The sequence below is a fragment of the Hirundo rustica genome, chromosome 4 (assembly GCF_015227805.2).
Source record: "Hirundo rustica isolate bHirRus1 chromosome 4, bHirRus1.pri.v3, whole genome shotgun sequence".
Classification (NCBI taxonomy): domain Eukaryota; kingdom Metazoa; phylum Chordata; class Aves; order Passeriformes; family Hirundinidae; genus Hirundo; species Hirundo rustica.
The window spans coordinates 73,890,977-73,916,293 of record NC_053453.1 but is presented as its reverse complement, the minus strand read 5'-3'; the positions used below and the strand labels follow the sequence as shown (position 1 = coordinate 73,916,293).

Here is a 25,317-nt window from a genome sequence, read left to right as displayed (position 1 = left end):
CCTAGGCACGGATTCTCTGGGAACATACACGGTGATGTGGGTGTTGTTAAAATGCTTAAGAATCCTTGAAATAACAGCTCAGGCAGCTTGGCTGCTTGTTTTTGCAAACAAAGTCCTTGAGAGCGGTGCTTTTGCCTGGTGAATGGATGGATGAAGTATTTTTCCCATTAATTTCTGTGCCATTTTTAAATTTTAGGTATTCTTTGAGGTTCTTTTCCCTGTAGGTCTGATTCTGTGGCCTACACCAGGTGAATTATCTGTCGCTTGTATGCAAGAATGGCTTAAGTTGAGAGTGACTTGTTTCAATGGACTCAGCGTGTAACAAGGTGTAAGTTTTTTGCAAAGCTTGTTTCTGGTGCTCCATGTCCTTCTGAAACTGAGCACCAAGCAAGAATAGGTCACTGCAGGAGCTGGGTGCTGGTGTAGTCTCTGGGCACATGATCCTCACCTGATGAACAGTTTTGTTTTTTCTGACCTGTTGTCACCCCGCTGTTGCTGAGTTGCTTGACTCGTGTGTGTTTTCCTGTTAATATGATGGCTCTGCTTTTCTGCTTAATGTGTAAATCTCTGGTAAATTTACACCCCCGTGTTCTGAGGACCATCTGTTTTGTCAGCTGGAGGATGTTTGCTTGGTGCACCTTGGTCTAGTTCATGTGGTGTCATCACTTTAGAAGCTTGCTCGTGTGCATTTTCTAAATTAATTACTCAAAGCTGCCCTGCCTCACAATAGCAGGCTGCTGCTGGGACCTCAGTGCTTCTCAGAAGAGGAGGAAAAAGGGAATCTTGACATTCCCAGTGACACTAGGTTTCTTTTGCCTGATGTTTGTGAGGGATAATGTCTTTGCAGTCACTGCTTCTAATGCAACTATTTAGACCTTGTGTGGGAACTTGACTGGGATGTTTGGTTTTGAAATCCACTTGGAGGCTTTAGATGTGTGTTTGATGTAAAAATAACCAGCAATTTCATTGAGATGAGAGCCCAGAATATTTTAATTACACACCTGCATAAAATAAACTTTGTTTCCAGGTACGCATTCCTTTAGTTAAGTGGAAGAAAGAAAAATGCTTCAAGCTGTACAGGTTGACTTTCTGCCTCCTTTTTCTTCCCCTCATTTGAAAGTGGAAATGAATATCCTGTCTGTAATAATTCTGAGAGCGGTACTGTGGACCCTGCTATAAACATGCTTGTGAGAAATCAGATGTGGGCAAAGAGTGATTCTCCCACAAGAAGAATTAAATAGTGATTTTTATGACAGTTTGTGTGATAAGAGTTGCCCAGGAAATTCAGGAGAAAAATTAATCTTGTTATCCTGCCTTTTTAAAGAGTCTGTATTGGCTGTGTACAGAGGTTGTTTCATGTAGTATATGTAGACTCTCATTATCTTTTATGATGTGTGAGTTTGGAAATTATGGAGGGGAGCCTGTTGTACTCCTGTATTAAAGGAATGGTGCAGTCTCCAGGGCAATCTCTTCCTGTTTATTTCACACATGTAGGCTGAAAAAGTGAAGAAATTGTCTTCACCTTGATGGGAATTCTCTCCTTCAGCTGTTCCTAAGGCACTTCCCAAGCTGTGGCCTGGCTGGGGATTGACCCTGGAGTGGCTGGTGATGCTGATGGAGGCTGGAAGGTGTCCATGATTGTTTCAAGAGTAGGTAACCTCAGAAATGAGGAAGCTGGAGGTGTAACTGTGTTTTGTTTTTCTTTGGCAGGCATCTCCGATGAGGACATCATCAATGTCACCCTCCCCACTGGTGTGCCCATACTCCTTGAACTTGATGAGAATTTGCACCCTCTGGGCCCTCACCAGTTTCTGGGTGATCAAGAAGCTATCCAAGCTGCCATCAAAAAAGTGGAAGATCAAGGGAAAGTAAAAGCTGCTGAGAAGTCAAATCCCACGGTCTAACACAGCCGTGTTCAGTGTGGGAGTGAGTGAGGATGTGTGAATGACTGCTAGGTTGTGCTGTGTGAATGTCTCAATTTCGAGCACTAAACAATTGGAAGGGACAACTGTTGAGTCTCAGGTTGGTAGTTTCAACCCTCTGCCTTTTCAAAAACTGGAATTCAGATCGCAGTGTGAGGTTTTCAGTGAACTTGCAGCGCAGTCTGCCCCAGGCCCACCGCTGAGGATGGCCCAGTGGGGAAATAAAGGGATGTGTTATTGGTGTCTACCAGCAATCAGTCCTAATCTGTTAAGGAGAGAAGCACCAGCTTACTGGATTAATTGAAGTCCAGGATGTTACAGGCACTTAAAACTGTCACTGATAAAATGGAACCAGATAATTCTGTTATCAACTGCGATGCTTCTGTGTCACAATAACCGTGTCAATTTTTTCTCAGTGGATTTCTTTCAGTCTTTCAAAACACTTCCAGCTGGACAACTCTCTGCCTTTGTTATTTTGAGTCTTCTGTGGCCAGTTCATGGTCCAGAGAATTTTGTAGATATGTTCTTACTACTAGAGTTGTCATAGTTTCATAGTATTCAATTTTTAAGGTCTCCAAAAGGAATCCCTTTTCCTTTTCCTCCACCATCTTTGCAAAGCCTAGCATCACTGCATTTTCCTGGCTTGCAGTAATAGGATTTAAGTCAGACTTTAGTCCACGAAAGAAGCACAAAGGTTTTCTGCTCAGTGTTTAAAATATCATGTAGCTCCTAGTGAGGGACCTGAACACCTTTGAAACACCTTGGTGTCCTGTACTAGAGGCTTGACCACCCCTTAGTCAAGTCGATCAATAATTCCTGCTCACCTCAGCGGAAGTGACGTAGGAGAAACCCCTCTAAGCTTTCCTGAGTTGTGAATATCTTGATAAACGTGTCCCACAGTGACACCACTGTGGCATTACCTGGATCACGTTCTCTGAAGGGCTGGAAGAGATGCATGAAGGGTGCCAGGAGCGGTGCTGGCTGTGGCTCCTTCAGCCATGCTGCTGGTAAGGAAGGATATTCTGCCGTGCCTGAAGGTGTTCTCCTGTAAACCTCTCCTCACAGTCCCAGCTTGGTTCCTGCTGTTGCTTGGCACTGCATTTGACCAGTTTCACCCCGTGGCTGGATGCAGTGTAGCAGGTATGGCAGCCTGGTGTTCTCCTCACGTACACGAGCACCGGGGTAATTCCGCTTCTGAAGACTTGCTCTCAATCTTACCTGCAAATATGAAACTGGTAAAAAGTTTATATCTGACCCACCATCTCAGACGCTGAGCATCTGATTCTGGCCTCGGATCTCGACGTGGGTGACACTTGTGTGTGTGCTGCTTGAGCTGATTGTGTTCTCAGCCTGGCCCAGCTACAAATACCAATGTTGATGAGAATTTCCTTGATACAATGATAAAGTTTTCAAGTCCTAGAGGGAGCTGTTGCTTTGCAGCTCTGTAGCTTGCATTGTAAGTGTGAGAGGATGTTTTTTCCTTCTGAGGAGAGCAGTGTGACAGTGTGGTGTGTCTCTGACAGTCTTGCTGACATGTGGAGCAAGACTTTTCAGGTCTGATGCCAGCTCACATTAGAGTAGCACATACTCCATAAAAGACTTCTTGCTAGAAGGTAGTTTCTCCTGCATGAATGGTGCTCGGGCTTCTCTTTGGTTTTGTTTTTGTAGCCCTTGCAGTAGGAACAAATTTACGTGTTTCTCTTTTAAACATAAAGCTGGTAGGTTTCCTCTTTATTTGTACAAGAGAGATATTTCAGTGTTTTTTGTTGTTTTGGTTTTTATTTCCTCTGAAATATTAGCAGCTTCTCTGCTGTTTGATTTGATACTGACTTAGTTTCTGAGGTTTTAGTTTTCTGTGCTTAGAGTAACTCTGACTCTTAGTTGGTGGTTTACACGTGAGTGTTCCAGAGTTAGATTGCTGATCAGCCAACGTTCACCTGTGAAAACCCTGAGAAGGGTCACTGGCACTCGAGTGAATAAATTCTTCCCCAAACATTAAATAATGTGTGAAGCTTAACATCGAGTAAATGTTGCTGTAGACTTGTAAACAAGACTAGCAGAGCCACCTGTTGCCAGTGGGAGCTGCGTGCATCCAGGTGTGTGAGCACACAGGCCACCTCCATATCCCTTGGGCGTTGTGGAATTGCAATGCAGAACTTCAGGATGTGGCACCCAGCTGAACTGGGAGACAGGCTCTCTCCTCCCCTTGTCTCAGAGAACCCATCACCTCTTCTGTGGGTGGAGAGGGGAATGGAAAGGTGGATGAGGGAATTTAGGGAGCGTTAATTCCAGCTCAGTGGATGAAATTGACTGAGATCATCCTAGTGATGCATGGACAGGAAGATGTTGAGCACCAGTGTGATGTTTTCAGGAGGTGCTGTTTCTGCAGTGCTGCTTGAGATGTGAACAGTGACGGTGCTCTGGGAAGTTTGACTTAGCCTGGATTGTGGCTCCAAGGTGATGACAGGATTTTATGTGCACATCTGGCAGCAGTGACACCTCACAGAAGTATCAAACGGAACCAACTGGGGGTTTCATTGTGCTCTTGAAGATTATTTTAACGCCTTGCAATTCTGAGTAACCTTTTAATTTAAATCCTGATTCATAAATAATGTATATTGAGGAACAGAAACAGAGTTCCATCAACAGTGATGTAAGGATTCCTGATTTTTCAGGCATAGCTACATCAGAGGGAGAAATGAGAATCTTGCTTTAGGGATCAGTGCTTGGGAAGCATTTTTCCCTATGTTTGAGTGTGCCTCAAAGTCCTATAAGGTAAATGGTGTTTTTACAGTTAACATAATGGATGTGGTTGATTTTGGTTTGTTTATGCATTTTTAACATGTGGTTCAGTAGCAGTAATAGCTCTAGATCCTCTTGAAAACCTTTGTAAATATGGTGGAGCTGGCAGGTTCTTTATAACTCAATAAATTCACCTGAAATAGACTTTAATTTGGCTTCAGTCTTTTTTTTTTTTTTTTTTTTCCCCTTCTACTCCTCTCCCCTTTGTTTCCTTTTCAGGGCTGATAAGTAAATAAAATTGACCTTCAGGGTTCCAAAACTCCTCAAAGCAGTTGTTTATCACACACCATGCAGTCAGTTGGGTTAAAATAGTGCTGGAGCCAACACCTCCTCGTGTTTACATGTCAGGAAGCTGTGTTGGAGGGAATACATACCCCTTCAAAACTATGTGGGCATTCACTTAGGAACAAGGCACTTTAGTTCCACAACAGTGCATCTAAACAAATGCTTACTGATTCCCATGCTTGCTTTTCCTTTTAGTAAGAAGCATTACTTTTTGGTGGTGTGTTTAAAGCTGTGGCTTCTGGAGACAAAGCCAACCCCCTCACTCTCCAAAGCACTTTGATGCCAAGCAGAGCTGGAGCTCCCAACGATCAGCACAAGGAGCTGCAAACCTGCTGAGGGCTGTTCTTACTGCTGACCTTCACATGGAAAGCCTGGCATGATGGGAGGTAGTCCTAAAAAAATTGGATATTGAGGTAGAAGTGGGGAAAGACAGCTGTGGGGCTTAAAAAAAACAATGAGCATACTAAAGAAACAGGCTTTTTAAAACTTGGTCTTGTGATTGCTTTGGGATTGAGTGGGGGATGGAACAGATCTGGCTGAGCCATTTGTGTACTGATGTTTCTCATTTTGCAGTTGATGTGGCACTGCTGCCAACCAATTCAAAATTGTATTGGTATTTTAAGGTGTATTCCCTCCTTTTCCCCCAGTCGCTTTTTGTACTTTGCTTTAGTAACAGCTCAGATTGTTCCAGAGCCGTGCCCACTGCTTCCTGTGTTGGGGAAAGAGTGTCCAGCTTGGTTTTAGTCTGCTGTACTTTGGTGCTGAAGAGTTTGCTTTGAACCTGCTCTGCACAGCCTGAGGAGAGACTGACTCTCTACCTAGTCACACTTTCAAAATTTCAACTTTGCTTTTCTTCCTCAGTTTTTTTTTTTTTTTTAGTTTGTGGAGAGTGCTTATTCTCAAAGTTCACAGTAAATGACACTTGTCTGTCTTCTCTGCTGGTCCAGGAAGCTCAGAGCTGTGGTGGAGACTGATAATTCAAACAGAGGGTGTAGAAGGGTTTGGAATCTCCCTTCAGAGCTGTGCTCACCAGGTGTTGCTGCCTTTTCTTTATGTTATGGTGGCCAGAGCTTCTTGGGGATGGGTGAATATAAGAGGGAACTTCAGCTTAGCACAGCCAAGGTGGCTGCTCTTCCAGCAGAATTTAGCAGCCAGGTTGTGTCCCCATGGTACAGAAAAAAGGGGGAGCAGGGTCAGAGGCTCCCTGTTCTTGCTCTTCCCGTTACGCTGACAGAGCAGGGGAGGGCAGCAGACACCAGACTACAGCTGGGTTATTCTGTGCTTGTTGCTGTGGTGCTGCAATTACTCTCATCAGGCTTCAGAAAGCACTTGTGGCCCTAATGAGACCCCTGGCACTACAAATGCTGTGTTTGTAGTTACTGCCTCACTCACAGAGCCGTGCTCTTCCTCAGGTCTCTCTCAGCACAGCACGTGGGTATTTCCTCACCTTGTCTGGTACTTGCATGGAAGTATTAGCATATATTCATTTGGGAAAAGAAATTCTCTCTCCCAGGAGAGCAGTGTGAATCCAGTGGCAGCAAATGCTTCCATTTGGGCTGCTGTTGGCCTCAGAGAAGCCAGGCACTGCTTTGCTGCCTTCTCCCAGGTTGGTCATTTCTACCCAGGAGGAGCAAATGGCACAACTGGATATGTACACAGAGCACCCTGGTGCTGCCAGAGCTGTTTAGTGGAAGTGCTTGTTTCTTTCAGTCAAAGTTTCCCTCAGTAAAAGCCATTTTTTCCCCCTTGTTCCTGGTGAAAGTAGGAATGTGCATGTGCTATTAACCCCATAACCTGAACTGAGGATGCCTTGCTGAGTAATTAACTACTTTACCCTGCTTTCCTGACTGACACTTGTCAGGCTCTCAGTAACTACTGTGATTTAAAGCTGAGCTAGACCTTGAAGATCTCTGCTTCTTCAGCTGTTCCTGAACTGCAGGTTGTTTTTTTGCAGGGTCTCTATGGAAGGCAGCGATGCTGGCTGTGCTAGGAGTGAGAAAGCAGGCATCAAGATCTCCCTGAGCATCCCTAAAGGCAAAGCAACTGCACAAACACCAGCTGGACTTGTAGGAAAGCGAGTGGACAACAGGTGGAGCAAGTGCATTGTGGTAAAGCACGCTCAGGAAAACGGGATCAGTTTTACACTCCTGTGTGCACGTGGGGACAGCAAGGTATAATCAACCTCTCCTGAGAAGGCAGCACGTTTTATCTCTGCCAGAGCTGCCCTGTGGTTTAACTGGTGCTGTGAGGGTGTGCTAGTTCTGCTGTGGAATAAATCAATTGCAGTCATCATCTAGGGTCGCTTGTGCAGGTTGGTCCTACTTTAGCTACATCAGCAGCTCCACCAGACCAGTCAGTGCTGCTTGAGAAAAGGTGCTCAGCAATGAGCAAATGCCAAATTAAAAACAACATGGATTGGAAGGTGCCTTGGATTTCAGGGATGTGATTTCAGGTATTCTTGTACTGATGTTTTTCAAGCACTCTTGTATTCTTCTGTATATCCCTGACAGAGTTTGTGGAAATTTTTAAGTATTTTGTATGCTGCCAAACTGAGCTTTGAGAAAGTTCAGACCCCCTTACACCTATCTTGAAATATGTGGACTGACGTGAGTTATCCAAGTAGAATGAGTCTGTAGGTGTAGCTGATAGAAAAAGACTCCTGCAAAGTAAATTCTCATTCTTGTTCTGTGACCTTCCCTAACACATTAGTGTGAAAAGTGCTCGTTAGTGATGCAAAGCTCATGAGCTTTGGTTTTGCACTTGGTGTACACTTCAACCCAGATCTCTAAAGGAATTTTTTAATTTTTAACATGAACATACACATATCAGTTTCATGAGATGTTGTGGGAACTGATGCTTAGTTTTTGTTGGACAACAGCAAAACAGAATAAACATCCCCAGACCTCGTTTTCTCAGGTGCAAGCTTTAGGAGACCCTACAGAAATGAAAAGTACTTTGTTTCAATACTGGAAATCTTATATTCTGTGCTTTCCCTTCTGTGTGGCTGGCTGGAGTGTTTTCCATGGCCAGAAATACCTCCTTTCAACCAGCACTAGTATTTTATATCCCATTGTCCTCTAGTTCCTTACTTAGCTTCTCTGCCCTTCCCTTGTGATACCTTAGGACTCAAATTCCACAGGAGCTTGGATTTTGGTCCTGTTTTCTTAGCTCGGAAAGCATGAATCAGATTTGGTCAGAATCCACCAGAAATACTGACATCTTTGTTCAGAACAATGAGAGAAAAAAAAGAAATGAACACTGGCAAAATGCTTTCCATGGAAAGCTGCTGTCTGCACAATAAGGAAACAAATGCCAGTTGGCTGAAAACTCACATGGACCTCTGTGTTTTGTTTAGGGGTAAGAGTTATCACTTGGCTCTGGGTGCTCCCTTTGGCTACCGTGTTTCTCACATCTTCTCAGGTTTGTGCTTTTTCAGGGTGGCGTGGCACCACCCTAAACTTCTTCCAGCCACAAAGCACCATCCAGGTGCTCCCACACATCCTTCCTCCATGGAGTGTCCTGCCAGCTTCACGCCACTTCTCAGAGGTGCTTCGATGCGGGGAGACAGGGTCAAGTGTGGAATAGGTTTGAGAGGGAGCTGCATCTGAAAAAAAGCCTGAGAACTGCTGTGCTCTGAGGTATGGATTTCCAGCTGGATCACATTTTGTATTTTACAGTCCTGTCTGCATTCCAACGATGCACAGGGGAAAAGGAGGATTTTTATATTTTAGCTGGAAAAAGCCACCCACGTGAGAGAACCCACTGAGCGACCTGTTCTCCTCTTAATAATTTTTATCTGCTTGTTCTGTTCTCTCTGTTCTCCCACCACGATGCCCAGCAGTTTTTCACAGCTGACAGTGGTGGAACTTAGCAGGATCTGCTGGAGGCAGTGGGAGGGCTCTTGCAGCGAGTTTCTCTTGTGCCTGGGCTCAGCAGTGCTACATGACAGATGACTTTTTACTGCTGTGGCTGGCCAAAGACCAGGGTGTGCCTCCACCACTGCTGGGGAGATCTGTGGTTGTTCATCACCTCGTGGATCAGGTCTTTTGTTAATGACACCCCTCAAAAAAGCATCGTGCTTAACAGGCACTGCTTGATGTTAATTCCTTCGGTGTCCAAGGGTGGCGTGCCAGGAATTCTAGAGGAATTGGTTGAGTTAACAAATGGAAAAATCGATTACAGAAATATTAGGGGTGCTATATTAGATATGCCTGCGCTCCCCAAAGGATCGTCTAAGGGCTGTCGAAACACTGGGCAATCTATTTTCCAGTTTTATGTGGCTGTGACTTAGGTTTTCACGGAGATGAGGAAAAAAGCTCCACAAAACCTGGTTATTTGGTCTTGGTTCAGAAGGTGCTTAATAGCTTTGCCTCCTATGTCCCTGTTTTTGAGTGTTAGGCACAGTAATTTCCACTGAGCTCAGCGTTTCTGTAAAAGCAGGTCACTTGAAGAGCTGAGTGCCTGCAGAGCGTGTGAACGTGTGGTCTTTTCCAGCTCTGAGGCAGCATGGGGAAAAAGGATGAGTTGAGGAGGTGCCTTCGTCGTGCAGGTCCAATTTCTGGACAAGTGTGTTCAAGGTGTCCACTGGTGACCACAGAACAACACTGGATTTAGCTCTTTGCACTCTCCTTTTGCTGTGTTCACCTTGGTTCTTATAATCTGGGACTCTGATCCTTGTTTTCCTTGCAGTAAATTGTGGAGGTCCTGCTGTCTGCAGAGGGAGAGGGCCGGGCTCCCCACCAGCTCTTTTTTTTCCCCCCTGGATGCAGAACTAAAGAGCAGGCTTGGAAATGCAACCTTGGTATCTTGTCAGTGTATTTCTTGTGAGATTCCTGGGAGGGCTCTCAACGACAGCAGCCTCCATGGACAGACAGGAAGAGGGCTAGACATTGCAAAGCATGAATAATCCTGAATTCTAGCCTGGTCATCGACCTAATGGAGCTCTGAGTAATAAAATGAGGTTTCTGGGAAAGCTTGAGATTTCTACCTTGCCTTCTGTTTGCAACAGCTTTGTGCGTTTTATCTTTGCGATGTGCTTAAAAGATTCATTTGTTTTTGAAATGGACTCTCCCTGTCTCTTCACTCATGCTACAAGTACTGCAATAAGCATTTATTATGTAAAAATTGTAGAGGGACTAGAGCTCAGGAGTCTTCAGTGGCAATTCACATTGCCTTGGTAGAACCATGCTGTAGGTATCTCTGCAAGAGTTCATTCATGCAAGTAAATCAATGTCCAAAAAACATTTTGGCCACTTCCAGCTCTGCCAAAGGCATGGAGATCGTTCTCACAAGTCCTTGTAATGCTGTTGCAAATGGCCAGGAAGTTTTTCAAGTTCAATTTAAACAACCATGATGCAGAGTTGGAAGTGGAGGAAGAGTTCCTGCCTTTTTTGATGAAGCACTTTGAGGCGTGTTCCTGATAACGCTGTTTTCTTTACCAAGGGAGCTGATGGGACAGGCTTTACCTCACCTCCTTGGGCATGTGTGCAGTATAAATATCCCCACTGGAGCAAGGCTCTCCCTTGGCTCCTTTCATTGATAAGAAGCACTAGCAGTCCTTTTTAGGATGTGAATCATCAGACCTATTTTAGACATCTCATTTGGGTGAGATTAATAATGGCCTCCCACTGCTTTCTTCTCTCCAGTGACTAGATCTGATTTAGGAGGTGTTTTATAAAAGCCTCCATCTGCACTGAGGCATCACCATGCCTGCTTAGATGGCTTCCTGAGCTGCAGAGGTGATTTTGGTAGGTGATGCATGTAGCACGCACACAAAACCATGGATGATTACATTTATATCTTTTTAATCATTTGCCCCAAAGCTGGATTTTGCTGTCCGTGAAGATGACCCAGCCAACTTCTTGTGTCTGACTTCAGCTTCTTTTCCACCCTGTTTAGGGCTGTGGCTTTCCAGCATGCCTTGCAGTGTCCTGTGCTGCCCCACGCCACGCTGAGAGGATGTCTGCAGACTGATGTCTGCTCCTCAGCTGCAGCACAGGCAAATCCAGTGTCCAAAGGCATCCTGGGGCTGTGATTTCACAAGCGAGGAGGATTAAATCAGGGTCAGCGCAGTGTGACTCAGGAGAGGAACACATCCACATCTTTTCTTAGAAAGTCAAAGGCTTTACAGACCTTTGGTTTTCATTTTCTGCCGGCTCCAGCAGGTCCTGCTGGGGACATGGGTCAAGGTGGAGGGAGCTGGGCTCTTTTCTCTCGTTATTGGAGTGTTAAATATTTTGCACGATTCTGGTGTTGAAAGCTGCAATCCGAACAGTTGAGAAAAAGTTCAGACCTGCATACTTAGCTCCCAGAAAATGCCCACATGAATTTCTCTGATTGAAGTGGAGCAACCACAGGGGAAATTCTTAGGACAGACAATTTCAAATTCTAAATTGAAATGCAACAGGAAATTAAAGTAAAAAAGGATGACCTATGACCAATATCCATAAAGAACCATTTGACCGGTGTCTAGATTTCAGCTTTGTAACAAATCTAGGCAAACCACCTAGAAATAGACATTTGTTATGCTCTCCCAGTTGTGTTTCTCGAGCTCAGACCGCTGGAAGTAAATAAAACAGCCTCAGGAAATTAGTGTATTACGGTTCCCATTGATGGCATTGTCACTGTAAAACATATTTTACAGTATTAATGTCAGCATCCAGTGGCTACTTTGCAGTCAGTTTAATTGGATGCTTCTGATAATTAAGAGCTCAATCCTGACCCCCGTGATCCTTTCAGGACTTCTTCCTTTGCACAGCTGAGCCTGTCTGTGTTTGGTGGATATAACCAACTAGTGAAGCTTCAGTCTCCCTGGCAGCAGTTCCCAATGGTCTCTGTTTTTGGGGGACAGCACAGGAAGGACATGGAGCAAGCCCAGAGGAGGCCACCAAGGTGATCAGAGGGGTGGAGCACCTCTCCGGTGGGGAAAGGCTGACAGAACTGCAGAAGAGAAGGCTCCAGGGTTACCTCATTGAAGCTTTGCTGTATCTGATGGGAACCTAAGAGAAAAATGGAGAGGGACCCCAAGGGCATGTGGTGACAGGACAAGGGGGAATGTCTTCAGGCCGAAAGAGAGCAGGTTCAGATTGGATGTTTGGAAGAAATTCTTTGCTGAGAGGGTGGTGAGGCCCTGGAAAAGGTTGTCCAGAGGAGCTGTGGATGCCCTGGGCAGGCTGGATGGGGCTTTGAGCCCCCTGGTCTAGAGGGAGGTGCCCCTGACCATGGCAGGGGCAGGGACTGGAAGGTTTGGGAGGTCCCTTCTGCTGAGGGGCACGGGGTGCAGCTGCTGTAGGCTGAGCTCTGGGTGGGACAAGAGGCTTTGTCTTCCCTAAAACTCCAAGTTAAACCATTGCGTGATTCTGTGATTTATGCAGGGGCTTGAGAGCTGCTTTTTTCAAAGACCATGGGTAATTAGGAGCAACCTGTGAATCCTCCACTTACGCAGGAACTTTAGGGGTTTTTCAAAATATGTCAGGCACATGGGCAAGCTGCATGACTAACAACCCCATTTCCCACATAAAATAAGGCTAAATATTCATAGGTGGAGATAAAATGTGTTCCCTGAAAATCCATACGTAATACAATGAATTTATGTACCTCTTCCCCATGCAGGACCATAAAGGAAATACAAAGTTTGACAGTGAGAATCCAAGCAAACCTGGGTGAAAGACCTCAGTCTCGTTGCGAGCACAGATATTTATTGAGATAAAAGAGATCACGCAGCAGTTTGAGATGTGCAAAAGGAGCAATCCTCCTGTGTGACTTGGAAATCGCCCAGCTAATCCTGCAGCAAGAGGTGTGCTTATCTCTATATAAAAGAAGGCAGGAGCAAGCATATGCCACTATTGTGAACAGCTGGTTATGGATTTTTTATCCTTAGAGTGTTTCAGAAGAAATTTTTATTTCCCTACCCACTCCCCCCTCTTTTTTTTTTTTTTTTTTTTTCCTCCCATGGATTTAAAACAATGAAATGAGAAACCACAACTTTGGGGTACAAATATTCTGTTTATAAAAAAAACCCTGGAGATTATTTTGGGAAGTGGTTTGTTTTTCAAAATTCCTTTTTAATAGAAAATAGTCTAAGAAAACAGGAGGGAACACAGTTTTAAGTCTGTGCTTCTTTGTCCAACAGGAAAACATTTTGTGAGGACAGAAAGATGGAGGGGGGAAAAAAAAGCTATTGTAATCTGCTACACAAATACTTGGCATTTTAAGAACATTTTTATGCCTTTGTTTGCATCTTGCTCTGCCTCTTATTTGTCGTAATTTCGCCTTCTCAGGATGCAATATTATTTACCCAGGCATTTTGTGAAATACGTCACGCTCCGAAAGGAAGGGGGCAAAAAAAGGACATTTCCTGTTGCAAGACAGCATTCCTGGGGGAAAATCACTGTGCTCCAGCTCCCTGGAAGGCAGATAAATACCTTACAGAGGGATTTCATCCCACTAAGAATGTTTGCTGCGAGTTGCCTTTTCCTTAGGAGTAGGGCACATTTGCCAAACGATTGTTCTCACACCAAAAACGCAGTAAAGTGTTGAGAAACTGCAAATCCCTGTGTAAAACTGCAGCTGAAAGTTCAGGATGGGGCTGGGTTACGGGGTGGAATGAGCTGGGGGAAAAGGGGGCTTTTTCTCCTCATGTTGCACCAAAGACTCCTGATCCTGGATTATCAAACACCGGGGAGAAATGATCCTTGTTGTACGATTTGTTGTTGACATGAGGCAGTTTTTGTAGGATTTGGTAACTTTCTGTGCCTGTAGGTCTGGTTTCTGTTTATCCTGTCATTTCCTCTGGTGGCAGACACAGGCAGCACAAGCTGGCAACAGGGCTGATACTCGAGGTTGCCAAACATTAAAAAAAAAAAAATAAAAATATATATATATATATATATATATCCTTAGGCTTGTCTATATTCTATTTTCTTTTGTTAATATTTTTGTTAAGCTTCAGCCCTGGAGAACGGTGGTGGTATTTTCCACACCAGAAGTTTTCCTCAGAATAGAGCATCAGATGCCAGATCACAAAGGACTTGCTGAATCTCCAGTTAGGAAATAAACTGGTTTTGCCACTGTGAGGTCTCAGGAAAGTGGAGAGCATGCAATTTGCCTTGAAACTGCAGGGGCTGGCAGGGAGCTGGGGTTAAATTATGACACTTTGCCACAGATGTGAGGATGTGGGAAAACAGGAATAACTCTCAGTGCTGGATTTAACTGGAGCTGCCAGACAATATCACCCCACCAGTCAGTACGACCAGTAGCACCAAGCCCAAGAGACCCTGCAGCCCTCCAGGTTTCCTGAACTGATGGAACCCTCTGTGCTGCTAAATCCCCAGGAGGAGTTTTATCACTGACTGAAAACCGCACTCATTTCAGCAAGGGAGAACCCACAGTGGCTACAAAAATCAAATCAACCTTCCTGCCGTGGCTTTGCAGTAGCTGAGGTGTCCCTGCACACCAGCAGCTCAAACCCTGCCCAAGGGGCTGAGCTGGACTAGAGACACCACCAGTGAGAATTACTGTTCCTGCAGAAACAGAGCCAGTGGGAGTGGGGTTTGTCCAGGTCTGTCAGCAATAATTGAGGGTGGGAACCAGGGGAGAAATGGGTGGCCAGAACCCCTCTCAGTTTGAAGATCTTTACCATAGCAGGGAATTCCCCCTGATTTTTGAGCCTTGCTCAGCCACTGAAGCAGAGCACTGAGGGTGCTGGAATAAAAGACAGGAGCTCTGTGGTTTTCCAAGGTTTGTAAATGGAGCTGGGCTGTCCCAGTTCTGACTCCCATCGCAGTACTTTGGCATAACTTCTACTGCCTAGATGCTCTTGCTCCATCTAGTGAGGAAATTTATTGCTCATCCTGGCTTAGTTTTGGCTGTGGAGGAGGCCTGGGGAAAAGTAAACCTAATTTATGCATTTGACCTATGCAAAGATGGGAATTACCCAGGAAGAGTCTAGGTTTGATTTTGTTAGAAGGGTAAGAATGATGATGATTTTAGCTTACAGCTGCTCATTGGCATATCTATTAAATTATTTATTAAAAAAAAAAAAAAAAAAAAGACTTGAGGGGTTTTTTAATGAACTTTCCCACGAAAATCCATTTATGTTTATGTTCCGTGGGTGGATTTGCTCGTTATGCGAATCGAGTGGGGAGGAGAGGGCGAAGAGATAAAATGAAAAAAAGTTGGTTTAAGCGTATCTGTTACAACCCATCTTTACTGTTCCTGTTCAGCAGCCGAAGCACATTCCTTTTTTGTAAAAGGAGGAGCACAAGGGCACCAGCTCGCAGATCTTTGGTGCAGTGGAGCCGTCTCTGAAGCCTGTGTGAGGAGCCACGTCCTGCTGGGCACTGCAGAGGGAAGAGCAGGGACAGGGTGTGCAGCAGAGATGCTCTGGTGCCTGGTGAGCTCAGAGAGGTCAGGATTTGCCCATTCCTTCTCCTCCCCTGCCTTGCCAGACGTATTTCATGCCATATTCCCCCTTTCCTTTCCCCTTTCTCTTTCCAAAAGACGTTTGTTCAAACCGTGAGTGGAAAACAGAACAGGTGAAAAAAGAGACCACGGCATTTCTTCCTGGCACTTGTACTTTTGGGTACATTTGAGGGCACAACAAGTGCTATTTCCTTTGGGTAGAAGTTTCCTAATTATATTTGAAAACTCCTGCTATTACTTCTGAGTTTGGTTAGGCTCATGCAATAGATATATACACATCATATATTAAAAAGTATGTCTATATTCTGCAAATGTACAAGCTGAAGACGCGGGGCTGCCATGTTGAAAGGGATTTTTGGCTTTTTAAGTGAAGACAGTTTTTAGTTTAAAAAAATGGTTTAATAAAGAATGTTCCCTTCTTCCACCAAAAAAGAACCAAAAAAACCCCCAACCCAAAAAATTAACACCAAAACCAAACATAAAAAGTTGCTTGAATTATTTTGTGCTGTCAAAGTTACACAGGGCTTACAGAGAGTGTCTCAGTGCTGTGGCATGGCCTTGGCTGCCTTCTTGGTCCTGGATTAAATGCCAGATTAACTGTGAGCACCTCATGCACCCATCTACAGAGGGCCTGATGCAGTGTTCCCTCTGCTGTTAAATGCCCCGGTGTAATTCTTTTTGCATGGCACCATTTCCATGTTTTCTGGCTGTCATCTTCAACGTTGTCATCAAAAATTCACGTCTGACCCAATGAGCAGAATGAGATTTGCAGGTAAAGACGCAACAAAAGTCAAAAACTGGTTTAGGGGAAATCAGAATCTGCTTTCCTGAGCTGAGGAATACATGCAGAAAGGCAGAGGGAAAGAATGCAGAAGGGAAAAAGTTCTGGATTGATTAGAAATTGTAGAAATCTGACAAACCAGTATTATTTTTCCTCTAGGGCATAAAACAAAGTGACTGGCTGCTGATTTTCTGACACCCTGGAAGAGGAATGGATGCACTTCGGTGAAAAACAGCGAAGAGAAGCCTTGAAGCCAAAATATCTGACCTTGGAGCCCTCTGATGAAGTTGAGGGGTTGGTGGGTGCCCTGTGGAAGATCTGTGCCGGTCTGAACCACTGCTGCCCCTGGTAGGGTCTTGAAATATTGCTCTGGGATTTAGACAAAGGTAAAGACACCCTGTATTAAGGAAATGGGAGGACAGGACTGGACTGAGAACTGCTTTTAAAAGACCAAAAACCATCCTGGAAGATTTTGTATTTAATGGATCAGTTTACCTAACAGATAACCAGGCATTTCCTGTCGTGGGCACAAGCAAAGGCTTTTAGCTGTGCCTGGGAAAATGTGGGTGAATGAAAGAAGCTCAAGCGGTTCCTTGACAGAAGCAAGGAGGAAGATGGATTGCAAGAAAAGGACAGTGAATTTCTGGAGTTCCCGTGGAGAGGAAAGCAGGATGCTACAGTGGGGTGGCAGCCACCCAGCAGACCTTTGGGGTGGCTGATGTATGTCATTTATCAAAGGCAGAAGAGACTGCTGAGCTTTTTCAAACACACCACAGTTTCCTGGGTACAAACGAAGCGGTCATCTGATCAGTTTTTTCAGATCTCTGGTCCTTTGAAGGTTTCACGTTGGAGGACATTCACTGCCCTTGAGCTGGAGTCCTGCCATGGGGGAATGGGAGTAGGGACAGGGACAAAGGCTCTGCTGACAAAATTTCTGAGGGCAGCTTTTCATGGACAGAGTTCCGTCTTTAATCTCTTGTGGATTAAATCTCTTTAATCCTAGCTGTAAGGAGCTCTTTGGACTCCTGATCCACGTTGTCTGGGGGATCACTGCCATGGGATCTGCCAACACTTGTGTTTCCTCTGGGAGGCTCCCAGCAGGGCTGTCCTGCTCTCCCTGACCATGGCTGACCTGATGGAATCACAGCCCAGACTGTCTAGAGCAAATCGATAACTGACAGAACTTAGTGCAGATTTAGTCCAGCTTAGTTCAGATAAGTTTGCTTAAAACAAAAAACAAAAACCATCCAGCCAAACAAAACCAACCAACCAAACAAACAAACAAAAAAAACCCCAACCAAACCCCCCAAATACTTGGCTTTTTTTTTGACATACGTTTAAAAAAAAAAAAAGTTAAAATCTATATAAAGACGGTTCCATGAAAGTTCAAAGACGCTTTATGGAGTTCAATGCACTCTGTAGTTGGAAGGCCCAAAGATGCATTACATTAAGTTGTTATATCTTATATAGGATATGAGTTGGCACCTGAGGACTTCCCCTTGCACACCTTGCTCGTGGGCCCAGGGGATTCCAGCTGGATCCAGCCTGAGCACCAGGTCTGGTCTGAGCCTGATCCACTCAGGTCTTCATCCCTGTCTCAAATCCCAGCTGGGGCTTGGCTTTAAAGCTTCAGAACATACAGGGGATGGATGGGCTGGTGTCTCTGCACTCTTTCTGAAGTCCTAAACTTGGTTATGCATCTTCATTCAAACATTCCCCTTTCAAAGACTGCACAGTGCAATTCCACACGGTGTATCTGGATGCACTACAGAAGTACAAAGGATGTTGGCAGCCCACTGCTGTTGTTTTTGCAGTTCATTTTAATTAGCAATCAAATACAATTTTTCAACTCTGTGTTTTTTATTCCAAATTTTTAATGCCTTCCAGACCCACTCCAGGTTCACTAGACTGGGTGGTAACTAAGTTTTGATCCAGAGGAAACTGCCGTGCCCATTTTGAGCATTCCTTATTTGCTTACTTTTGCTCTTTTATTTTTAGCTGTATTTTGTGCTGCATTTCTCTCTCTCTCTCTGTATTTAAAAATTACTTTAGGCTTTTCATTATTATGTGGCATCGATTCTTGGCACTGAGGCTAAAGCCTGGAACTGAGCAAACCATGAAATTACTGCCTCAGAACAACCACTTGAAAGTCTCTGTTATGTGCTTGGCCCTGTGTTTGTCGAACCTCTGCTCGCCCTCTGTGTAGGATTCCTCAGCTGGGGAAGAGGGAGGAAAAAAGAGGGTTGAGAACACCAGTCACTCGTCATTTTCCTGATCCAGGATTTGCCTACTGAGCCCTGAAATGGAAAATATTCAAAACTTTTCCTTGTAAGTGAAACATTATAAGCAAACCTCTCTTCTTTTTGGTATGTCCCACACCAACCACTGCCCCAGCAAGAAATCTGCTTTTCCAGGTGGAAGGGCAGCAGTGATGGCTGCACTTGCTTTGTTCAGGTGCGAGTTTCCCTCAGCAGTTCCCAGCATGGGCAAAGTTCTGGGCTGGTGACTGATACCACGTGCGCAGAAATCCCATGACTTCGAAATCCCATTCTCGACGTCTTTTTGAGAAGCTGGGAAAAAAGGAAAGAAAGTTCCTATAGGGAGAGGTGCTCCAGTTTCCTGGTCACACTCTGTGCTTCAGGGGGTCAGTCACACAAAGCTGTGATCTTCCTGCTTGGCAGAGCTACCACAGAACCCATGCAGCCATTCATTTAGGTTGGAAAAGGCTCTTGAGATCATCCAACCCGACCGTAAATCTAACACCACCAACCCACCACTAAACCACATCCCTGAGTGCCACATCTACACGCCCACTAAATCCCTCCAGGCGTGGGGATTGGACCTCTTCCCTGGTTAGGCTGTTCCAGTGCTCGCCAAGCCTTCCAGTGGGGAGATTTCCCCCCATATGTGACGAGCTGAGATGTCTCTCAGCACAGCATTTTGGCCGTTTTCCCACTGCTCCCTTCACAGCGCTGCCTGTGGAGCAGCCCAAGGGCTCTCAGGGTGGAAAACTCGAGGGGTGTGCTGAGGGACCATTTCTAACCCTGAAAATCTCCATCAGTGTCACGGAATCGTGGCTCCATCCCTTCTCTGGCCAGGGATGGACAGCAGGGCGTGAAGCGTGTCGGCTTCTCCCTTCTCAGGGCCTCGTGGCACAGCAAACTCAGCCCCAGACCTCTCTGACCCTCTTCTGGAAGCGTTCTGGGCCAGTAGAACGAGGAGGGTGAGGAGCCAGGCTGGCACAGCAGGCAGCTGGCAGCAAGGAGGCCTCGTGTTCCCAGAGAGTTACATTTTCCCTGATGTTAAATTAATATACAATGGAGTGTTATGGATGTTCCCTCTACATCTTAGCCGCAGTTAGAGGACTCCAGTTGTTAATGCCAAGTATAATAAAAATGTTTTCTGATCTTGATGGAGTTCTCCCTGACATCTTATGTTTCACTGTCTTTTTAAACTTCCAGCACTTCTCTTTCTATCAGGATCCTTGTGTGTCTTGGCTTTCACAGTCCCTATCCCTTTTTAGGGCTTTTGGCTTTTTGCCCTTCCTTTATTAACATGTTTGTTTGTTTACAGAGAAACAGTGAGGGAGTGCTTGGGGAGGATCTCTGCTTCTTCCTTTTGGTTTAATATTCTGTCCATCATTTCATGTCACCTCCTCCTTTCTTGTGGAAACCTGTCAGAGTCTCTGGATTGATGACAGCACTCCCTGGCTCATGCCACGTTGCCCTGTCCTGTGTCCTTTGCCTCTGATTCCTTGCAGAACAGAATAACTTGAGCCTTGCAGGTTATAGGATGTGCAAGATCCTAAAAAGCAGCAGGTGAACCCATGAAAAATAGAGGTATTTCCCTAAAATACAAGCCAGAGCTGGGTAGATGCTTCTGCCAAAGGCAGCAAAGCAGCAGAGTCAGAGAATTATAAAGGGAACATCAGCAAAATGTGGAGAGTGAGGAGAGGGGGAAGTTTGAAAAAATATCGTGATGAAAAATGGCTTATAAAAATTCCACATCCTGTTATAGACCCAAACTGGTCCAAATCCTTGTCTTTTCTTACTATTTCCTTCTCTAGTGCATAAGCTGAGGGAGGTTTCAAACAGTTCAAGTATTTCCAAAAGGTTAGAAAACCTGAAAGCATTTTTCCTGAACATTTTATATGAAAACTTCCTGGTATTTTTTTGTTTTTTTCCTTTTCACTGCTGCTGACTACAGAAGCTTTACCCATGGAATAATGACATGTTCCAGTGTAGGACCATGGTCTTACCTCGTGCAAACTCCCAAATCACTTCTGAGCCCACACCTAGGGGTCATTCCCTTACCTCTGGACAGGGGCCAGGGTGCCACTTGTACTTCTCTGCAGAGGGGAAGTGAGGAGGCAGCTTTCCTCTGGAATGACAATGGAAAGTCTTACATGGACAGCAGTGTGGTTACCTTGATGCCTGAAGTTTTATCTTTGCTGTATTTCAGATTCTGCACTGCCCAGGGTGCAGCTCTGAGCTCACACTCAGGGTCACTCAGCTCTCTGCACACAGCAGCGACACAAAACAAATCCTTTCCCTGCTGCACACCAAGGACAACTTTCAGCCCAAAAGCACAAACAAGGGTGGCTGGAGGGAGGAACAAGAAGGATGGGACCTCACAGCCTGGAGCTGGAATGGGACAATTCAACCCCAAGATGTGTAAATGGACCAAAACTGATCAAAGTGTGAGACCTCGTGACCCTTTGTCCATTTTGTGCCCATTTTGGGTCCACTTTGGGTGTAGCCCTGACCAGGCTCTTGTCCTGCCCAAGGTGGATCCTAAAGGCCTTTCAATCAATCCCTGCTTTATTCTCCAGCTCTGCCCAGTCTCTGTTCCAGCTCAGCCTCCCCAAGGCATCAACCTCAGCCGTAATTTCAGGAGCACCCGGGACTCCCTCCCAGCACAGAAATGTGCTCAAGGGTATTTAATAACCAGATATGTTCAGAATGCCTGTGCAACACGTGGGCTGTAGGACAAGGCTCCTCTTTCCCTGAGAAGTCATCAGGGGATTGATTTCAAGTGGCAATAAACATATTGGGAGGCAATAGGGAGATCAAAGGACACGAAATATTCCAGCTGTTTTCCCAAGTGTTTTGTTCACAGGGTGAGCATATCTGATCCTCTGCCTGATGGAGATGATGGTCACATAAAATGCTGCTTCATGGGTCACTGGGGCCAGGATGGTATTAGTCTTTCTTGCTAACCATCTGCCTGTCATCGTCAATAACGCTCCCAATCATTTACCATCCGGGTTCTTGCTTGATCTCCGACCAAAACTGATTGTTTGAAACGTTAAAGTCATTCATCAGCCGTTCCTGAAGCCAGATTTGGGGGCAAAACAAATAATATCACATTAAAAAAAAAAAAAAAAAGTTTAATGATTTTCTTTATAAGAAAGAGGCTGCTGTGACAGCAGGGATTGCCTGAGAGCGTCCAGGTCCAGGCAGCACTGCTTTAGTACGTGCCTGAATAGAAAAATGGGCTCTGGCAAGAGCACAGAGCAGGAAGGAGCATTAGCAGAAGCAAACAGGTATCTAAAGGGCTGGCTCACCTCAATCTCTGCCTGCTTCTTTTGTCACTTGTTCCTTCCCCTTAGACAAGGAGTGCTGCTCCCTCCTTCCCTCTTCAGCTGTGATGCTTGTCCTTGTCATGAGGACATCACTTGTTCCCTGCCCAGCAAACACTGCCGTGGCAAAAATCTCTTCAGGGAAGAGAGGGACAGCTTTAATGCGAAGGGTTTTTTAGGAGCACTGCTTCCCCTTTGGACAAAGGGATGCCATTTTGGCTTCAATTTAGGGGCACTCAGAGACTCAAAGGTGGGACAAACTCCCTGTCCAAAGGGGCATCACACCAGTCTGAGAGAGGAGGGGATGAGAAAGGAGACTGGGAGGTGGGGTTGGTGGGGTAAGAGGCTGTGAGCAGTGAAATGAGGACAGGGCCTTGAGGAGCAGCACACTCCTGGTTTGGTTTCTGTTGTCTCAGTCAGGGAAAGAGTTCTGTGTTTGGAAGATGAACCAAGCCCTGAGGAGAAGGAGCTGATCCAGGCTCCATGGGTGGTGTCAGCCCTTCCCCAGTTGCAGAGCCGGGCCAGCCTCGCACAACAGGGTGGATTTTTGTGTGTGTTTGGGCTGTAAACCTTGACATGTGCTTTGCCCCAAGGGATTAATGCTGCTTGCAGTGTAATGATCAGCTCTCAGAGCAGAGAGCCAGGCACGAGTGAGCCCCTGAGTGAAATCCACCCAGCGGGGTGAGCGAGTGCAGCTCCCTGCAGGAAACGCAGGTCTGCTGGGAGGGAATTTGGGCTGCTCAGATGCAGCTGGAGAGTTTGCCAGCCCTGGTGTAATGCATCCCTGGATAATTGCTATGGGGGTTCCTTTTTCATTTGTTTATGTGTTTGTTTCTTTAACTTCAGTTGGAGGGGTGGTAACTGGTCACTTCAAGCCCGTAGACTCAGTGGAATACACAGCCTGGATTTCTCCCAGCTTTCTTTTGGGCAGTTATATGAAACTCTACTTTCAAAATGCCTTCTGCTCTCTGACAGCAACTTCTGCTATCACAGGCTTGTAGCGTGTGTACTGCAGCTACATAACTTCATTAAAACGATGATGAGCAATTAATTTCATCCTCTGTAGCCAGGAAATAATGATGATCGGCAGTTGTATTGAAAGGATGGCTTGGACTCGGACTCCTTTTGCAGCAGGTTGTAGACTTGCCAGCCCAGTTACTTTCTGCAAATAGCTGATTGTTTTTCTTGGCAATTCAGTGGCCCAGCCAGTTCTAGACATCTGGCTGCTGAACAATTCCAGATCGATTTGTGCACCTATAACAGCCCAGCGTGCTCAGGTCTGAACAGTGGCCTCTGCACATCCCTGAGGATGCCAGCGTGGGTGTTTTGGCTTGCTGTGTGTGGGCAGGCTGGTTCTGCATGCTGGTAGCTGACCTCCTGGATGCTAGCAGGCCTGAGCTGGGCTGGTGCCCTGTGGCAAGACTTCTGCACCCTGCACACTGCTCGGGATTCCAGCTGATGGAGCAGGAATCCAAAACGTTGCACCAGGACACGCTCAGTCAGTGACACATTGATGCTTGTTCAGCTCTGGCTTTGTGAGCAGGTGAAAGGTGATCCCGAGCTTTCTTATCCTCCATGAGCACTGAGTGAAAATCGTCCTTCATTAGGATGTCAGATGTGTTTCCTAATGAGATCTTGCAGGACAAGGATGAACACACTCATTTTGCATGTAAATGACACAGTCAAGAGATATGGATCTTTTAATGCCGGTGCAGCTCAAGCTCAAAAGCAAATCCCAGTCCCCAGAATGTGTTGTGTTGCCATCTCAAAGCTCCCAGCTCACATTTCCATCCATTGTGTTGAAAACCTGTGGCACTGTGGGACAAAAAACACAACCAGGGAAGAACAATGCTTGAACAAAGAAATTTTTTTTTCCTGCTGTCCTTAAATATCCAAGCCCCCCATCTAGAACACATTTAAGAGATGCAGCTGAACAGACAGCAGTAACTGGTGCTATTGTTGTGTTCTCTCTCTTTAAAATGCCTGACAGCCTTGCCACTCTTATTTTGGGTCGTGTCACTGGGGAGGAGCTGACAAGAAAGGACGGAGGACCCAGTCTGACGTGGTGCAGGATGGATTAAGCAAAAAAAAAAATCACGAGTCCCTCTGTGCCAGTCGTGTTTTATGGAGCTGGCAGAGGAACAGGCTCTCTCTGAGTACCTGCTAAAGACAGCAGTGCTGCTGAGGGAATTTATTGTTTCAAAATCCACTCTGGCACCTCTGGAGTTGAAGGCATAAGTGCAGCTCCTTGGGGGCCTTATCCAAGCCCCGTGGATGTCACTGAGAGTCGGTGCCCGCAATGGGGCCTGGTTCAGTTCAGTTAGGAGCCTCCATCTTTTCTCCACACGTGTGGAGATGTGGTGATCTCCACCAGGTGAGCAGTGAGTCCAGGTGGGTCTCACTACCTGCTCCTACTCCCTGGGGTTCAAAGTCGTGGGTTTCACCTCCCCCCTCTCTCATTAAGGCTCATCCTTTGTTTCTCTCTGCATCCTTTAGCCAAAAAGGCGGCTATCTCCAGTGAAAACGCATTCCATCACTGTACTTCTGCTCCTTGGAATGTTATGACACATCCCTCAAGCATCAGCTTTGCTGACTGTCAACAAATTAGTGTCCTTCCACTCCCAGCGTGTGCACCCACGGGTCCTCCTGGCTCCTGCCCTCACAGAGAGCAGTACCAAGGCTGCAGTCCAGGGAACGCTCCCTGTCCCCACCTTCTGTCCCAAAATTCCCCTTCTCGCCAGCTGAACAGCGGGACAGCATCCCATCAGCTGGGAAAGCTTCCTCTCCTTCTCTAGCACCAGGAGGAGATGGCTGGCATTGAATTTATTCACTGCTGCCAGCAGAACTTGAGGCAAAAGCTGCTGGGCCCAGGCCCGAAGCGGCCTGGTTATCCCTCCCATCCGGATTTGTTTTACATCCTCACAAAAGCAAATTGGGGCCTTGAACAAAACCACTTGGATGCTGCTTGCAGCAAAAACCTTATCTGGGTGCCTGACCCAGCAGAGAAACTGGTGCTAATGGGGGAAACCACAGCCTACAAAGGCAGGGGAAGGAAAACCAAACCCCAGCTCATCCCTGTTTTATCCCAAACCTCCTTCACTGAGACAACTGCAGGAGAGAGAAAGCTCTGGTGAGTTTTCTGCACCATCCCGGTAAGTTGTGGTTGGACAAAGGCCTGAGCCTGTTTCATCTCAGCCACAGGACCATCTCTTGCCCCTCTCAGTGATCCACAGGCTCCCCTGGGAAGCTGATCCATCCAGTTGTGCGGACAGGGCTGAGGAGTGGCTGTGCTCCCTGTGCTCCTGTGTCCCTGTGTCCCTGTGTCCCTGCGCTCTCTGTGCTCCCTGTGTCCCTGTGTCCCTGTGCTCCCTGTGTCCCTGTGCCCCTGTGTCCCTGTGCTCCCTGTGCTCTCTGTGTCCCTGTGTCCCTGTGTTCCCTGTGCTCCCTGCGCTCCTTGTGCTCCTTGCGCTCCCTGTGTCCCTGTGTCCCTGCGCTCCCTGTGTCCCTGTGCTCCCTGTGTCCCT

General features: G+C 46.1%; 1 protein-coding gene and 1 long non-coding RNA gene across 3 annotated transcripts in view; both read left to right on the top strand.

Annotated features, from left to right (window-relative positions):
* Nucleotides 1–4,874, top strand: part of BPGM (bisphosphoglycerate mutase) — a 31,146-nt gene extending 26,272 nt beyond the window's left edge. For both annotated transcript variants that reach the window (XM_040061126.2, XM_040061125.2), the window contains one exon: nucleotides 1,711–4,874. In XM_040061126.2, coding sequence (XP_039917060.1) covers nucleotides 1,711–1,904 — 194 coding nt within the window. In that variant the 3' untranslated portion in view covers nucleotides 1,905–4,874. The remainder of the gene's footprint in view (nucleotides 1–1,710) is intronic.
* Nucleotides 4,875–5,031: 157 nt separating this feature from the next.
* LOC131378534 (uncharacterized) lies at nucleotides 5,032–12,798 on the top strand. Its single transcript, XR_009207767.1, has 3 exons — nucleotides 5,032–5,395; nucleotides 6,964–7,180; nucleotides 12,621–12,798. It is a non-coding gene; the product is annotated as an uncharacterized LOC131378534 (long non-coding RNA).
* The last annotated feature ends 12,519 nt before the right edge of the window (nucleotides 12,799–25,317 follow it).